General features: G+C 31.7%; 1 protein-coding gene across 13 annotated transcripts in view; it reads right to left on the bottom strand.

Moving 5' to 3' along the window:
* The window catches only part of PCDH15 (protocadherin related 15), a 704,528-nt gene that overhangs the window by 310,455 nt on the left and 374,229 nt on the right, over nucleotides 1-19,844 (bottom strand). For all 13 annotated transcript variants that reach the window (XM_054572779.1, XM_054572777.1, XM_054572778.1 and 10 more), the window contains 3 exons: nucleotides 19,068-19,274; nucleotides 13,157-13,291; nucleotides 11,043-11,192 (listed from right to left, as the gene is read on the bottom strand). In XM_054572779.1, the coding sequence (XP_054428754.1) occupies nucleotides 11,043-11,192; nucleotides 13,157-13,291; nucleotides 19,068-19,274 (492 nt within the window). The remainder of the gene's footprint in view (nucleotides 1-11,042; nucleotides 11,193-13,156; nucleotides 13,292-19,067; nucleotides 19,275-19,844) is intronic.

Here is a 19,844-nt window from a genome sequence, read left to right as displayed (position 1 = left end):
GTTAGCTTACTTTTATGCACTAGATATTATAGAAATTGCTATAATAAAATTTTTAAGAAAGTCCCTCAGAAACATCTAGCAAGGGAGTAATACATTTTGAATGCAGATGATTTAAAAGTCATTAGAAGTTATATCTATAGAGTGTCATACTTCCACTATACTATTGTCATAAAAGTAACATTGTTGCCTGTCCTGAATTCTTACTCAAAACTAAAGGGACTTGGTGCTACCAGAGGCCTTTTGAATCTTCCCGTTTGGTGGTCAGGCTGAGCTGAAGACCACTCCTATTGGTCAGGCAAATTGGGCAATTCATAATTTAACCATCTCCAGATTTATGCCCTCTGGAGCTTTAAAGTAAGTCTGTGATCCTTTAAAGTTAAAAATCATACTAGGTGACTGGTTACCCCTCTTCTGCTAAACATATCCTAGAATAATTTAAGGTGGTGGGCAATGTTAATGATAACATCATCAATTTTTATGGACCATTCAAAGGATTTTTACTGGAGATGGATCTCTTATCTAGAAGTTCCACTTCCTGATAAAAAGTCAAAGAATAAAATATTAACAGCAAGACATTTATTTCTTTTCTGTGGCAACATCATGATCCTATTGTGGAGGTTCATTGAATCTCATCATTCAAACTTTGACACTGGAAACTGGAACCTTAATTGTTTATTGCTCTTGTGCTCTCTCATGCTCAACTTCTAACTTCATTACCTCAAATAAAGACTTCCTCAAAGTTGCATTCCATCAATTCCCATATCACAGGCTTTAAACTAACATTTTAAGGATCTAGTCTGAATTACTTCTTCAAGAAATTTTACGTTGTATATAATGCCAAATCTAAATTATTCAGCTATGCAGAATATTCCTTCCTTAGTTATTTGATACATAAAGTGATACAGAATTCAGACCTTAAATTGTGTCAGATACTGGACTCTGAAAAATTACACTGTGTGCAGAAAATACAGAATAATTTCTGTCAAACAGCTTGTGGTTTAAAAAAGGAGACAAAAAAACATTTTTAATAGAAATGCTAATAGATAAGTAAAAAAAATTACAAAGTACAGAAAAGTCGGTAATGACAAAGGGGCTGGAAGAATAGGCCAATGCATATCTGACTTGGTAAAAGAAAAGAACAGCTTTTATCATTCAGTTCCTCTCCTCTCCAATGGCATCAAATTGGTATCTTTACCACCTTCTGAAATTACCATGCCTTTGATCTCATTACATCATTCCATCCAATAACATCATATCCCTTCTCTTGCCTCACTGAGTACTAAAACATCCACAGAGGTTCATGAAGTTCTAATCAACAATGAAGCCTTTCCAATTATTCTAGAACTAACAGATACTCCTCCTGACTTTTGATGAACTATGAGAATATTCTAGCATGTTCCATCAAACTTATAATTCTATAATAGTTGTGATATTTTCCGATTATTTCACAGTGAATAACACTTATTTTGTTTAAGTGAAGCTAATCATGTATTAGGACTTGCTCAATGGTATTTTTGTTTGTGCCCTTTGCCAAACTGAATTAGCAAGTTTACTAGGCTTTCAAGAATTCCCTACTGCTCTATTTAGAATGTTCATTTTTTTCTAAGATAACCTGTCTTTGAAACTCTCATCATCTAAGTATTTTTCTTTTATTCATATTACCATGCTTTGACATTAAACATACTTTACTACAAGAGGGAGTTAGAAAGGAAAAAAGAAGTAGGTCATGCATTTTTTCTATTCTAAAGTATTGTCAAATTTCAAGTCAATTATCCAGTAAACCAGTAATATTTAGAAATGTAATAATGAGAAAAATATTGTCAACATTAAAATGCACTACTAACAGATTTTAAAAACAATCACATACAATTAAACAAAAGCTTCATAAAAATATAAGCTAATAGGCATTCATTATTAAAATTGTACCATGGATAATTTTCACTATGGTAACTCAAAAAGCATGCTAGATAAACATAAAACAATTAAATCACATTTACAAATGCATTTTATTTGAAAAGCTGTACATCTAAATATATCACAGAAGGGGGGAAATGACTGAAAAATAATGTAAAAATCAAATGTGAAACTTCTTTTTCTACTTGTACAAATTGAAAATGCAGATATTTGTGATCACCTAATTGATATCATTAATATTTTTTCTAAGTTTATGAAATGGAAAAGTTCAATTTACACACTGAACTCTTAAGATTTTAAGAATATTTAGATGTTAAAAATGTCATAATGTTTATGTGGGGGGTATAAGGGAGATATATGGTAATGAAAAATACAATAAAATAAATTAATTAAAAAACATAAAATGCATAATGTTTAATTTGATAAGATGAGTCATTTGTCATGTATGATAGAACTAAAATATAATATGTCTTTCCTATTATGGCAGTAGTTTTTAAGGTCAGAAACAAATGTTAGTAGTTATTTGAATCCCTATGATTTGGCACAGTGCTCCAAAATGTTGATACTTAACAACAATATAATTTTTAAATAAATGTGTTAATTAAATAAATGGGCGGTAGGCAGAGACAAATGTATTTGAAAAAATAAATTAAAATAAAATTAAAAATAAATAAATAAAAATACCAAAAAAAGTTTAAAAAATAAATAAATAAATGAGTTTAGCTAAAAATTGTATGGTGTTTAGTAAAATGAATTTCTTTCAAATATATAAAATAAAATTATGTACAAATGTAAAAAAAATAAGATTTGCTCATCAAATCTTGGTCTTGTATTTGCTGAAACACTAAACTACACCAAGACCTTAAATATAACCTTTAAATTTTAATCATGATATCACAAACACACTTACCACAGGGAACAATATTATTATTTGACACAAAATATATTATCAAAAAGCACACTGGATAGTGTGGCTCAGCAGATTGTGTGCCAGTCTGAAAAACAAAGGGTGGCCAGTTCAATTCCCAGTAAGGGCACATACCTGGGTCATGGGCCAGGTCCCCAGTAGGGGACACACAAGATACAACCACATAGTGATGTTTCTCTCTGTCTCTTCCTCCCTTCCCCTCTGTCTTAAAATAAATAAATATATTTTTATAAAGTATTAAAGTACTGTATAGCCTTATCTTAATCTTGTTTACAATGTTGGTAATTATAAAAAGGATTTTAATATATAATTATATATGGAGTATTGTTATGTTCACAGAGTACTACATAGTACACATAGCACATAGAGATATACATATATGAGGCAGTAAAGAATATTAATCATTAGAATTATTTTATAAAATTTATGAGAATGGTTCAATAATAATAACTAGGTAGTATTTATATAAGATTGATGTGCAAATTACACATGTGGTAGTAGTTCATATAACAAATTTAATACTTAAAACACCCTTGTTAGGCTGGTACTATTTTTACTACATTTAAAGGTTATAAAACTGAACTACAGAAGGCTAAGCTATTAAAGTCACAAAGCATTCAAAGTGGCAGATGGGGCACTTGCAGCTAGTCTGGCTCCAGGGTCTATTGTCTTTTAGGTAAAATCAACATCAACTCTGTCACTTACAAAGTTTGTGAATTTAGACCAAACATTTATCAATGTAGTAACTCAAATTCTTCATACAATTAGACTTGAATAAGAGATATTTTCCAAGTATTACCTAGCTCTAATATTTAATGTCCTATGACACAGAATAACTAAGAGAAATGTATCAGACATGTTTTTAATGTCAAATATTTTTTTTCCCCTATTAAGACCAGTAAAAATGTAATCTGGCTGAAGCTGTGAAGTGAGAAGGCATTCTGAGAAAGGATGATGAGAGGTAACATTTTGTGTATAACTGAGAGAGTTCTTAAGCCAAACAGAACACATTTCTATAATACAACTTTTTCTAAACTGATTGAGAGAGTATCAGTTGAGGGAATAAGTTCACTATGAGTATTTGGTGAATCCCTGCTGTGTGGAAATCACTGCAATGACCACTGGAAGTTAGAGGTCATTAAGAGTTCCTGTCCAATAGGAATTTACAGTTCGGGAATGTAGGCAGACTTGTAAAGGCTAACCTTAATACAAGGCACAGTAAAATGTGTGGAAGCTAGGGTTGCTAGCTGGGGATGTGGAGGAATGGGGGACAACCCATTAATTTTGATTTGCTAGGAAAATAAATGCTTTATTAAGAAACATTTGAACTGACCATTAGAGAATGAAAAAAATATACTTTGGATAAAACTTTAAAAACTGAGAGGAATATCAATAGTGGTATAATGGCAAAGATATTTCATGCCAAAACAAAAACAAAAAAACAAAACAAAACCTTCTAAATGATCTCAAAGTCAAATACATAGAGATATGTAGCAGGAGATGAGACATGAGTAGTTGAACAATTACACAGACAGTATTAAACCTTGGGTAGGTTTTCCGGAAGAACAGAAGCTTGTTCTGACTCATGTTTCAGAATAATCATTTGTAGCAATGTGGTGGTGAATATGCAGAAATAGTGTTGTCAATGAGTTCAACTCTAGTAGCCTAATTTACAGCAGTGCACAGCATGGAAAAGGAAATGATGACAGATACAGATTGAAATAGCTGCTTCAGTAACTGGACAATCACCTGGATGTATGCAGGTGAGGGAAGAAGATAAGAAAGGTGACTATGAGTTGGCTCACTATCCTGAAGCCCATGTAGCCTAAGATTAATCAGGTCCTGTACAATACACGGATCTCGGAAGAAAACAGGATTTGTGTATTTCAGTCTTTGTATGTGACTATCTATGTGTTTCTGTACTAGAAGAAAGATGATGAACGGTTTAATTAATTTATCCTGGGATATGTCCAGCTTGAAGCCCCTGTCCAAATCCACATTGGCATGGCCAGCAAAAACCTGTAATGTCAGCATGATACTCAGGGTATCACAGGGCATTTAACTGTGGGAGACACAAGAATACATAGATGTGATGATTGAAAATTTTGAAACAGATGAAATAAAGAGGAATTACATATTGATTTTAGGGAATGTTAATATTTAAAGAGTAAGAAGTGCACAAGGAGTCAGCAACAAAGTCCTTCAGTCACCTGGAAAGCAGGATGAGAACCAAAGTAGGTTTCTACAAAGTGTAAGATTGAATTTTACATAGATTAGGGACTGGGAAATGCTTTTGTATTTGACAATTAGAGATAGACTTAATTAGACTTGTGATTTTATATGATTTTAGTGATATGATGTTAGTAAAGAATAGGTTATATAACTACATCTAAATATGTAATAATCTAATTAATAAATAATTAATAAGTTCTATAAATTTATGAATCAGTCTAAGAGCATGAAAACACCAGGGTGAGTTATCAGAGTGGAAGAGGAGCATGAAGTTCTATCTGAGAGCAGTGCTTAGATCAGGGCATGGGGAAATTTAAGGATGCTTATAGGCCAGAAAGAAAGAATCAGTAGACAGAGATTATCGTGGTGGGAAAAAAAAAAGGAAAGAAATGGAATAATTAGTGTTGAGGGGAAGGTGTGGCCTTTAAAGCAGTGAATAGGTGTAATAAGCATGAGAGAAGAAAATGAAAACTAAAGAACAAAAAAACAAAAGTGGAGTGAGGTCTGGGTAATAATCCAAGGACTCAGCTCCATCTAGGACTCCATCTTAATGAATTAATAATTCAAATTTTTGGAGGTACAAAAATATTATTAAGGATTATCAGTCTATCTCAAAACTAGCTACATATCAGAGCTGTTTTGTTTTATTAAATAAAATCTCTCCAAGACTCTAGTAGTGAATGCCTAGGTCATTTATATTTTTATTTTTCTTTATTTTTATTGTTGACACTATTACAGATGTCTCCATTTTCCCGCCCTTCGCCCACTTCTACCCAGTCTCCATGGCCTGTCCAGATCATTTAAATAAAAAATATCTCGGGGGGGGGGGGGCCCGGCATAGATATTTTTAAAAGTTCCTCATGTAGATTTCTAATATCCATTTAGGATTAAGAATCACTGGTTTAAGAGAATTGTAAGTTTAGTAACAAACTTTAGTAATAAAAGTTTAGTAATAGCATCTGTGGACTATGGACTAGATAGTTAACTACTGCTATTTAAATCTACACCTTCAAAATATTAAAATTATATATCAAAATCTATATCTTTAGTATAGAGCAATTGGTTTTTCAAGACAACTAGCAGTGTGTGAAATGAGAGCTCAACACAATAGAGCATGATATCCATTAGTGTCAACCTGTGAGATTTCACTGATGGTCTACAAAATGGTACTTCATGCAGCATAAGACATGCTGCATAAACTGGAAGAAATCATCCCCACACATGGTAGTAATTCTCTCCTAAACACAAGATGTGCTAATAATCTGACTACACTTCATTTCCAGTTATGAAAGAGATCAATGCTCATTTTTGGCAGTGCTCTTCGAAGTGTGGTTCATGAGCCCTGCATGTCAAAATTATTCTTTCTCTTTTTCCAATAATCAAGTAGAAGAAATATAGATAAAGTTAGCAGACCAATTTATAACTGAGAATGTTTAATAAGGACCTAGTTACTCACATCTTTATGACTAACCTATCCACTTCTTGTAGGAAAGGAGAGCTATCTCCTAATAAGAGCTAGTGAACTCAAATAATTGTTTACTTATATCAGGCCAAGATAATCTCATGGCCACATTGAAAATGCTGGATTAAAAATGATCTGATTATAATACTTAAAATATGTTATCCAAGGTTCTCTTTGCAGGAGAGTTCTCATTGTCATTAGAACCTTTGTTTCTAATATTTTACTTTTTTTTTGACATCAGATTACTAACAAAAATATAAATGAATTGACTCCCTGCTGGGTTAATGGAGAAAGGCAGAGTTGATGAGGGGTTCAGGGTGGGTGGAGCATAAGAACCTGGTGTGTGACCTTTAGAAGGTGTTTGCAGATCACAGTTCTGCATCATCTTAGTTTGCTTTATGTTTTGTCTCTCAGTAAGAAATCTGTATTCTATTATTCAAGGCCCATATAGAATATTTTATAACCACCTTCCTCTTTTACAACATACCAGAAATAACATGAGAAATACTAATTATAAAACTTCATTTCTTGACATTTAAATATATAAAATTAAAAGAATGTTTATACAAATAATAATCTCTATTCATAATCTGCATCGTTCAGGAAAATATATACAATAAGAATCATTAAAGGCAGGTGGGATTGTTTTATAAAGATACAAAAGGAAAATTAACTTGGTTAGACTGCAAATGCCAGAAATAAGCTTTTGATCCACTAAATAAACATTTTTTGAGATAAGTTTCTACTATATAATTGCTATTGTCATCTTAGTTGTAGTATTCAGTTTCCCACTGGCTGTTTATCTGGATAAACTTACTTTCATCTTCAATTATGTTATTACAGAGACGAGAATCAGGTCTAATTAAATTAAGAACATGACAGTAATTGTCATTGCTTTATCTGAGTAAACTACAATTTTGTTTCCTATGAGGGAATGCCTCAGTAAAGCTAACTACAGTTCTCTGAGTTGATCAATGACTAGAAATACAGTAGCCCCCCTTCTCTGTGAAGAATATGTTACAAGAATCCCAGTGAATGCCTAAAACCTTGGAGAGCATGGCACCCTAATGAACTTCTTCAGCTCTGTGGTAGAGGTGGCAACAGCTTCTTTGCAGATGAAGCCTCTCCAGTAATTGTTATATTTTTCCGTCCAAACCATTCCTGAGACTGTGTGTCCATAACTTGCTTGCAAGCTGTGTCATCTCTTGATGAAGTCCTTGCATAGGTTCAATGCTTTTTGGCATGGTATGCTGCCATTAATTGAAAAATGTTTTCTTTTCATGTCTTCCACACATAATTTATATGCTTTTCTTTATCCTAACCAAGCACTTATCACACAGCATGCCAATAACTTTTGAAGTTTGAGATGTGACAGCAAAACAATCAAGAATTACTTTTTCCATTTTCACAAGTTCACAGAGAGAAGATCTCAGTATGCAATTTTTTTCTTTCCTTATTAAGAATTTTTCTAAAAATAAGAAGCACTTTAGAGCTTCTCATTAGCATATGCAAATTACTCTTTTATTGACTTTATTGGAGTTATATTGGTTAACAAAATTATATAGGTATATAAGTTTCAAGTGTATATTCTATAATACATCATCTGTGTATTGTATTGTGTGTTCACCACCCAAAGTCAAGTCTCCTTCCATCAGCATTTTTCTCCCACTTATTTTCTACTTGCTCCCAGCCTCCCTTTCCCTCTGGTAATCACCATACTGCTGTCTGTGTCTATGAGTTGGTTTTCTTTCTTCTTTCTTAATCCCTGAACCAAATTACTCTTGTGTTTTGGGGCTGTTACTAAGTAAAATAAGGGTTGAATGTAAGCACTGTGATACCATGACTATTGGTCTGATGACTCAGGTCACTCCTAAGTAACTAACAGGCAGGTAGCCTATATAGCAAGAATATGCTGAATTAAAAAAAATATATATATATATATATATATATATCTCCTGGGCAGGACAGAGTGGGGAAGCATACGATTTTATTAGGATACCGAGAACAGAGCACAATTTGAAATTTATAGATTGTTTATTTCTAGAATTTTCTATACAATATTTCCTCAGGTAACTGAAACTGTGGAAAGTTAAACTACAGGTAAATGGGTACTTCTTAAAGTCCAGTGCATTTACACCTTCCCATTCATTCATATATACTTGTCTGTAAGTCTTTCTTTTTTTTATCCTCAAATAAACATATTTTAAGCATCTACTATTTTAAGCCTCTATTATATGCCAGGCACTATGGATGCAGATGTTATAAATACAGAAATAAACTAATTACATATCTACTCTCAAGACAAATGAATAAACAGGTTTATCAATATAACAAATGCCATACCAAGATATAAATCAAATTTATTGTGCCTGTTTGATAATTTTTTCCAATGCCACATACACAGCGGAGGATACACAAGAGATGCACTTGCAAGGTGAATTTCTGGTACCGGGGTATAATGTCACCCCTTCTATATCACTCAGGAAAACATATCTTAATGTAATCAATAAAATATGTATAGCACTGAATTATTTCTAATTCATGTTAAAATTATAACATGGGTTTTGTAATAATTCATCTTTTGAGTAAGTATTTACTGCATGGATAATACATCTGGCATGTGCTGGCAAACGACAGACAGCTGTTGATATCTTGAAGTTTTTAGTTTGGGGTGGAGGGAAGAAAAAATAAGATAATTCAGTTGGTCATAATGCTATGACATGATGAGATATAGTTAAGTTATAGAGAACATCTGAGTGGGGGGTGTGTATGTGTGTGTTTGCTGGGAGGCAACGGGAAGTAAGGAAGTTTTTTCTGAAGAGGTAATATTTCAAACTGAGATTTATATGCTGAAAGTGAGCTAGCCTTGTAAAATGTGGGATAAGAAAATGTTGATTAACAAAAAATTGTGTAGAAAAGCCATGAGGCATACTGAGAATTATTTCTTCCAAACATCTCACACTGACGAGGGCACACCACTGTATAAGTGTCTTGGCTACAAACTACTGTGTTACTGGTGGGTTGCAAGACTATTAATGGTTAAGTAAGAATTACGAGGAACTAGCTACAAAAACAAACAAACAAACAAAAACCTAAGAAATGCCTCCTTAGAAGGAAAATACTCTACAGTATAAGAGAAAGGAATTAAGTCATAAATAGAAGGGAAAAAGATCCAGGTAGAGGAGCTAAATCAAGAAAATGAGAAAGAGCAGGGAACACTTAAGTAACTGAAGACAGTTCAGGAGGACGGAAGCATACACTTAGGAATAGAGGGCCAAAGATGAAGCTGGAGAGAAAACTAAGAACCATAAAAGGAAGACTTAACTATATTGTAGAGGCAATTGGACTCTGAATTTTGTATTTAGTACTAAAATATATAGACATATACATCTATTTATTATATGTTATAATATATTTTATTATATAATAAAAGATTATTATAGATTATATAATATTATGTACTATATATTATAAACAAAAATTTGTAATAATTTGGAGCCATTTAAATACTCAGAAATGTTTACTGACTCATGGGCTTTCATGGCCTGAAAGTAACTTAAAATTAAGTGTGACTCTGAGATTTAGAGAAAAATCTTGATCAATGGTCTTTACAGGGCTGGACAACCAAAATCATTAAAGTTTCTTTCTTTCTTTCTTTTTTTTTTTTCCTTATTGTAAGAGTGATTGTCTAAGTATTGCTCACAGAGCTTCAGATCCAGGAAAGCTGAAATAAATCTTAATCATCTGTATTATTAAACAGCTCACCAGGTAATTTTGATGTACTACCAGTTTGAAAAGTACTAAAGTCACCTGTTCTCCAGATTTCTAAAACTTCTCAAGGAAGAATATTATTACTTCTTTACAATTAATATTCAGACTATTCAGGATACAAAAAAGATTTTGAGATAACTCATAATTTATTTAAATGTAGTAAATATAGTTAATGATAAAAATAAGACAATTTAAGGATAAAGATTTTGCCATATTTTTCCATTTTCAAAGATAACATTTACTATGTAATCTTAATCTTTCCTGCTATAATGAATGAGACCATTTTATGTCCAAGTAACCAATGTCTAATATATTTTTGCCAATTTATTAACACAGTCTTTTGTATTTATCACCAGAGGAAATTTAATAATTTCTAAAATAGTTCCATATAACTTGAAGTGTTAAATTGCTTGTCTAATATTTGACACTTCAGTATATTTAATATATTTACTACATTTATTAAATATAGTAAGTATACTAAATTTTAAAAAAAATCAAATATAAGCAGGCCAAATGGCTGTTGCATCTAATATCTAGTTAATTCTACTTTAAATGCATACAGATACACTTTTATATAAAAATTAAGTATACTTTAAAGCTTTTAAAGCTACATTATGTCATACAATAAGTCTGAAATCAATTTCCCTTTCTCTAAGCAATTGTTAACCAACGCATTATGTGATGTCCATGGATACAACTAATTGAAGTACATCCTCATGTTACAGGGGTAGTTACCTGTATGACACTATCCCCAGGGCTCATATCTGTGTAAACGTAGACATCATAGGATATTTCAGGGAAGGTGGGAGTGTTATCATTTGCATCCATCACCCGAATATTGACAATAACTGGCTCACTTTCTTGTACACCATCAAAAGCTGTAATCTTTGGGGGTTAAAAAAAATACATTTACTAGAGAAGTCATGCAAACATAAGCAGTACAGAATTCACTTTTTCATTTTAGGTTTTTTATACATATTCTACACTTTTAAAAGGAGGCTAATATGTCTTGTCCTTAAAAGAATAATAAAACTATAATAGTATATATAATCAAAGTGTTTTAAGGTACTAAGAAATAATTATAGGAGTTAACTACTCCTATAATTTTTAAGGAGTTAACTATTGTTTAATTTTTTAAAAATTAATAAGAAAGTATACTCTGTTTTTACATATTTTGTATATAAGTAAATAGTTGCATTTACAGCCAAATATTTATATCAGTCAAGAAAGTAGGTGCACTAGATATGTAATAACTCTTCACAAAATAGCAATTTTTAAAAGACTCATAGTAATATCTTAATTACATTATTAACACTTTGGGAAAGTTCAAAAAAAAATATCAATGCTGTAACACTGTGCTCCTTGTTCTGAATGACTTCTAATGTCCACTCTATGTCAAAATTTTAACTGTCAATTTGGGTTTTCTGGAAGCTCTTTAAGGTCTTCTGATGCGTGGACTTCCCCAGAAAGCACTCCTATGTAAGTACTAAAACCAGTACTTTTATATTGGCCCAATTTTTCTCTTATATTTATTTTTTTCATGTAAAATAAAAGACACATTTTCCATTCTTACCAATAACTTTATTGATTTGGATATTTTGAATCTGTCGGCTATCTCTGGCTACTGGCTTCTAGTGGCTGGAGGCCATGGGTGCTGATAATCATCCTAAATGCATAAGATGGCCCCACAGCAAGTAATTATTGGGCAAAATGCCAGTAGTCCCAAGAAACTTTGCAAACTACTTTTGACACATTCAATCAGTCATAGAACATTGTCCATACACTGAACAAATCTGTTTTTGTGTTTCAGTTGTGCTTTTACCTTTCTTGAGATAATAAAGCATAATATAACAAAAAACGTTGTACATTTTCTCCTATCTTCAATATTAAAATGGCTGCACAAAACCACCAATTTTGATAAGTTTCTTTTTTAATCCACACTGATATGACAGCTGTCATGATACAATCTAACAAAATTGTTTCAAATGACGTTAAAGATATCAAAGCACTGCTAGAGTCATCTTATGGAAAAAACATAATGAACTTTTTGGCCAACCCAATATCTATTTCAGAAATTTGAGGTCACAGTTTTAATAGCCCTTCCCTTTTTTCTTCATTAACCTAACTTAAGATTTCTCCATCTCAGTAGTACTGACTTTTTGAACCAGATAATTCTTTGTTGAGGGGAGCGATGCTGTCCTGAGTATTGTAAGATTGTTATAAAATGTCAAGCAGAATTCTTGTTATCTGCCCGCTATATGCCAATAACACCCCATCACAGTAGTGACAACCAGGAATGTCTCTAGACGTTGCTTAAACGTTTCTGGGGAGAAGGGAGGAGGTGGGGTGGGGAGGGATGAGAATATCTCCAGTTGACACCGCTGGACTAAGCCTATGACAAAATTAAAAATGCAATAGAAAGAATAAAATAATAAAATAAAATATAAAATAAAATAATGAAATAAAATTTGGGAAATAGTTCTTTACATTGTGGATTCTAATTTATACATCTCAATTTAAATCAGTTGTGAGTATATGGTAAATAAAATTCCCATATTTTAACTTTCATCTCAAAAATTAATTTTTTGGAAAGAATGGTCACATAGCTAAACAAATGTATAAATAAAGGGAGGAGATATCCATTTGAAGTATTTCTTTTTAATTTTTGATATTCTTTATGGTAGTACTTGAACATGTTACATTTTTTCTCTCAAATAATTGAGAGAAAAATTATTCTGTTACATACATATACTATATTCTCTTTCTGTTACATATATATGTGTGTATATATATGTGTGTATATATACTGTTACATAGTATATGTAATACATATATATAAATCTCTTTACCGAAAAGATGTAAGTGTCCTGCTCTTCCCTGTCCACTGGCTGAAGTAAGGTGAGGAAGCGAGTGATTCCAGTTGGTGTGACGGTGAACACGGATGTATAATCATTCAGAAAAAGTTGAACCTCTGGGTCTTTCGTCTTTGAAAAACAACAACAAAAAGCCATTATTCAAAATGTTAAATAATTTCTACAACTAATTCACTACTTGAAATTTTTCAAGTTCATTACAAAATAAGCATAGCTTTTATTAAGGATTTATAAAGAAAAAAGAGATTTTAATAAATATTTACTCATAATAAATTATCCAAAAGTCAATGACTCATTTTGTGGAAAATAAGTTAAATAAAATAAATACTGGTAAAATTAATGTAAAATGAATGTAAGAAGAAGGTTAGAATATAAAACAACCCAATTAAATATGTTTGCTTTTTATTTAATATCAGTATTTTTAAAAAGTTTACTGTGCTCAATAGAAACAAGAAATAAATACAAAAATAAGAAAATTAGAGCAGAAAGTTTAAGCTGTAGTAATTTGCACATATGCATATTTCTGCTCCCTGCACATCAAACAATCATGCTTAAAAACACAGCTTCCTTTATTCATATCTGTACACTATTATTAATCCAAGTTGAGCAAGTTTTGTTATATGGCTTTCTTACCAATATTTACTTCTTTCCCTTTATTCAAATTCTTCAGTCATTCTCTACTTTATGACAATCCTTTCTCAATTTATTTTCTTCCATTCAACTCTAGCTTCTGTTAGTAAATTTGTTAGATATGTTCATTCACATACCACATGTTTTAAGCATTTTTTAAAGTATGATAATGCAATGCTACAAAGCGTGGTGAATTGTGAACTAGTCTATATGTACATGAATATAGTTGAACATGATTGTGTGAAAACAATGCCATTCATTTTACCAATTTATAAAAGTCACAGATTTTCTTTGTTAAATGTTTCCCATTTAAAGGTGATATAAACACCAGGACTCCACAAAAAGACTCTCTCATAATTGCTAACCAGAAACATTAAAGGCTTGATAATTTAATTGTTTAAATTTCTGGAACCCTTTATAATAACTAGCTAGATATTAAAATAGCATTTCCTAGAACACCAGCTAATTTATTTTATGTAAAGATAACATAATACATAATGCTAATATCGTACATTGCATGTTTAGTACATTCTTATCTGTTCTGCATAGTTAATCTCTGATTAAAATATAGCTTTTGAAGTTTATGAACATGTGAAGTAGTAACCTATTTATATCAACATATTGCATACATAGATGCTGTTGGTGAATACCTGTGCATTTCTTTTAGTACAAGAATTTAAGAAGGCAGAATGGGAACTGTTCAGTTAGTTATTATTAAAATTTAATATTTTAGATTTATTTACAAAGAAAATAATAGTTTCAAGTATGGCATATTATGAGTGTAAGTGAACATATAATGTTCTGGTTTAACATTATAACAGAAATAGTAAATTTTATGTAGTTTTGTGTCTATAAATTTATCTAAAATAAATATTAGTTTTCTAAATCAATTTGTACACAGAAGACTGATTAATAAATGCTCTTTTTTCCCCAATATAAGGTAATACTATTTTACTCTAAAATATATTTTCAGTATATACAAAAGCATCACATATTATGTCATTGATTTGTGTATTATTTTCTGGAAGGTAAAATAAAGTCATATTCACTCACAGCACAAAAATATGAATACAAAAATAAACATATCTACAAATGCAAAGGTAAACAATGATATGATTGTAAAATTTTTAAATTTCATCATATATAGTAGAAGAAATACATTTAAATATGAATAGCTTATTACATGTGAAATCAATTTTTGTTTTCCAGTGGGAATCAAAATATACACACACACAATTATTATATGCATCCTCATATATGCACATACAACACAGAAATGTATACATATATGCATATACATATACATGCATACTTATGTGCACACAAATTACAAAGCATAATACTGACAAAAAAAATTAATCTCATCTGCCAGTTTGAATCAGTTGATAGTAATTGTCTGAGGTACCTTATTTAAAAGAGTTCAGACCAAGCTTAGGATCTTTCAGAAAGAATGCAGTGATAATTATCAATGTTTGTCAAGAACTAAAAGAACATTTAATAATTAAATAATGTGTTAAGTTACATGCAATTTGCATTCTACACAATTTCATACTACTATAACCAATAATATAATGCAAATATATTTAATCTATACCTATATACATATATACTTAAAGTAGTTATAGATGTATTTATAGATGAGAATGAGAAATTGCCTACTTGTTTTAGTAGAACAGAAAAAGAACAAGTAATCAAACCACAGCAATTAACAAAAGAACAAACACAAAATCAACACCTAGTACCTACAGGAACTCCACCAGGTGGAACCTATGTGCAAATTAAATAGGAAATAAAAAGCGTAAATAGCAGTGACCAGAAACATAGATATGCTGCATGCCATACACTAATAAAACAAACAAAAAACAAACCAAAGTTAACAAAAAACACCCACCTTTTCTAGTACATTTAAACTAACAACATTTTACAAGGAATACTTTATTCCTTAGTTTTCTGATATATCATAACATACATGATAGCATGACAATACTTATAAAACACACAAATACATTATAGCTTTAAGATTGTATTATATTAAATTTCAAAGATATCTTTCTTTTAAAATAATAACACTATATACAGGGATGTGAATTGATATGAATTATAAGTGAATCAATGTCTTTCTACAAGTCAATGTGCAAAATCTGTTGATTATTATCCCCTGTTGTTTTTTTTAAATAACCAGAATTAAATATTCAATTTTTACTGATTCTGTCACTGAAAACCTGGTCATCTCAGACATGGCCCTTAAAAAATCTCATCCATTACCTATTCTAGACTATTGTGAAATTATGAAGAGTACTTAAAACACATGATTCATATACATAATACATGTATATGTTTGTATCTATATATCTGTAGAAAAGGAACATTAGTAAATGCATTTTGTTTACTTTTTTCAGTTTCACTATGATCCTTTTATTCCTTCTGATTCACATTACACACTGCTAATAACACCACAACTAATCAGTCCCTGTTACTATTACTTAAAATGTCATCTTACTTCCCACTGATTTGCAGGCAGGAATGCCACTTGTTTTTTGGACAAATAAATCCAAGTCTGACCTCTTCTTGGCATTTTCCTTTTGGTGTGGCTGCACTGGAAACAACTTAGGAGAGCCAACTCCTGTTGTGACAACTTCTCTTTTTGTGCCAGATGCTTATTCTCCACTTCTGTTGCTCACACCTGTATGAGGTGAATTGTCTCTCCCTATATTCTTCACCTTATTATATCTATCCTGATTAATTTCACTAATTCTGACTCAAAATCAGCAAGAATTTTACTATATGGTAAATTTACCATATAGTAAAATTCTTGCTTGTGACCGAAAGGGCTTTGAAATTTTGTTGTTGTTGATTTAGAATTTTAAATAACCTCATATTGACCATATTTTATTTTTAAAAATAGAATACTTGACCTGGAAAAAGAGATGATTCAGAAGGGTGTAAACCCATCTTTAAACATATTAATGACCATTTTGTAGATTTATTCCATGTGCTGGCAAATGAGAAATAGAAGGAATAATTGATGAGTTACAAGAAGGTTGGTTTTAACTCAGTATAAAGAGCTAAGAATTAGTTTCCCAACCAAAGAATATGCCATGTTGTGAAAGTTAATTCAATTTCATTAGAAATTTTTTTTTGTAGATGTAGTAGTAAAATATACATTTTAGGAAGCTTTGACATTTTGAGATTAGTTATACTTGTTCACTTTCTGGGAACCTAATGAAAAATCATTCACTATAAATAATTTTAGAAAAAGGATGGGCTTAAATAATAAACAAATGGCCAGATACACATTATTTAATTACTTGACTTTTTTAACACAACATGTTAATCATGACACTGTCCTATACATGCCATCTATCTAAGGAAAATTTTCTTTCTAAGCCCATCCCCACCAGCTCCAAATGCAGCAACAAGCCAAGGAAGCGGTGATTGCTACTATATGCCTTTTGGATCACAGGTGTTTGAATAAAATGGGGGCACCTGGAGATTATGATTCTCACAGTATTATACCACTGTTACATGGTACAACCAGGAATCAGACCCAAAGCTAATTCCAAAGTACAAACTCCTAAGGATCACAACATGCTGTCCCATCCCTTGGAAACAGCTCAAAGCACTTAAGGGGTTAACTGGCATTAAATCTCCATGGGTAAAATTCTAGGTAGTGTTTCCAGAGGCTTCAGACCCAGAAGTTCTCTTCACCCTCCTCAGCAACACCTTGCTGTCCTTTACAAAGTCCCTTAAAACACACTTTTAACAGTTTTTTCTCCCTAGAAGAAGAAAAAAATCTGAAAGTACCCTCTTTATTTACTAAACTGATGATAAAGCTCTACATAATGAGATTTCAGGGACATTCTATAGCTGTGCTGCTCAGTGACATGTGACTATTTGAATTTAAATTAATTCAAATTAAACAAAATGTTAAAATTATGTTTTCATACTAGTAACATGTCAAGTGTTCCATAGCCACATATAGTACCATACTGAGTAGTGTGGTTACAGAACATTTTCATTCCCCCAACTGGTGTGGCTCAGTTGGTTGTGTATCATCATGCAAAGTGAAACCCGCCAGTTGTATTCCCTAGTTAGTGTGCATGCTTGGCTTGTAGTCCAGGTCCCCAGTCAGGGGTGGGTGAGAGGCAACCAATCAATGTTTCTTTCTCACACTGATGTTTATCTCCTTCTCTTTCTCCTTCCCTTCCCCTCTCTTAAAAAAAAATCATCATCACAAAAATCCTGTTGATCAGTACTGTTGGAGAGGGAGAAGTTGCTGATCAGGACATTTTTGTGTTGCAAGTGATAGAAATCAAACTTTCAGTATTTTTAAAAAAGATAGGATGGAAAATGCTGTAGTGGTCACAGAATCAAAAGAAAATCATTATGATTTACCAATAGTTTTGGAGAAATCATAATCTAAAAAAAAAAGAAAAGAAAAACAGGAACCCACTAGAACTCTTTTCTCTGTGTCTAGCTTCATATTCTCCCACTGATAATGGATTTTCTCCATGTCAGCAAACTTGGCCACAATGGCTTCAGATTAATTTCCACTCCTTTAATGCATGATGCTAAAGTCCTCTAGCTCCATTTTTTTTCTTTCATTTCTTGGGAGGACTCTGATGGGCCTGGTATAAATTTTCCATCTACTATTCACAGCAATTACTCTGGCTAAATTGGAAAAATTCTGTGATCTAGCCAGTCATCACCATTTCCCACTTGTGTGGCTATTGTCAGTGCCAGAGAAACAGAAGACAGTGAGAGATGGAGTGGAAGAGAGTTAGCATCAACATAGCCACTGACATAAGTGTGAGCTAGTCCGCTGCCCCTGAATGCTTTTTCTTTAATAATGTACCATCAGAAAAGTTCACCCACTGGCATTCCAGGACTGCCAGCATGATTCTTTACACACATTGTGTAATTCCATTATTTTCCCTATTAGCAATTACCTAAACTGTTTTTAACCTATATTAATAAATCAAATTGCCCTGATAACATAGCAAACTTTAAAAGAAATGTTCATTTTCTACCTCATATGGAATATCTGTAAACCGAGAAAAACAGCTGCTGAATTCAAGTCAAATATACCTTTTAAATATTATCTTTGATATAGAATTAAATTATAACACTAACACTCTCATTTATACTTTTTCTCTATTCTATAGTTCATGTAACCATGTTTTTGTAATATTTCCTATTGACATAATTATAACAAGGGGCGTGTTAACAAAATGAGCAAAATTTATATTTAACTTACATCCTCTATATCCTTGTCTAGAACCACAATTCTTAGAGGGGTGGTCAAATTTACACTTTCAGAAATAGTTGATCCCACTGGGGCCGATTCCAGGATATAGCCTTGATAACTGGGCATTGTGAAATACGGGCTCTGGTTGTTTTCATCCAGTATTTCAATATGCAGACTGGCAAAGGCAGGAAGAGGATGGCCATTGTCCTGTTCAGCCTAGAAAAGAATGTACAAAGGTTTAAAAATTCTGTATTTTGGGATCCTTCTGAGTGTTGCTTTTGATATTATCTACAGAGAATCTTTTTTGAACTGGTGTCATTACAGAAAGAAGAAATGCTTTAAGTTAGAGGGACTTAGAAAACATAAACAAGAAAATGGTTTCATCAATTTTTTGGCCCCTTCAAAATCAGTATATCAATGTAAAAATCAAAATCAATGTTAAAAAACAATAATAATAACTGCAATACATTATTGTAGCTGTCACTACATATTTTTAAAAGAGATAACTGCTTAAATACAGTTAGAAAATTGAGAAGGGAAGATATTTGAGTGAATGGCTAATAAGATATTTAAATAATAGACAAAGATTCATTACTCAACTATAGTATTATACTTATTTTTGTCTTTTCCATGTCTTCTCATGTCACACTAATGATTAAGTCCCAAATAGTTCATAATTCTATATAAAATTAATATATTTAGGTTGTATTTTAGGAGTCCTCAAAGGCATCACATAAGGAACAGAGACAATTTAAATGAAATATTTTTAGTATCTATAGAATTTCA

The sequence above is a fragment of the Pteronotus mesoamericanus genome, unplaced genomic scaffold (assembly GCF_021234165.1).
Source record: "Pteronotus mesoamericanus isolate MK-2021 breed Mesoamerican mustached bat unplaced genomic scaffold, CSHL_Meso_final contig_24, whole genome shotgun sequence".
Taxonomy (NCBI): Eukaryota; Metazoa; Chordata; class Mammalia; order Chiroptera; family Mormoopidae; genus Pteronotus; species Pteronotus mesoamericanus.
This window is presented reverse-complemented; position numbering and strand designations above follow the sequence as displayed.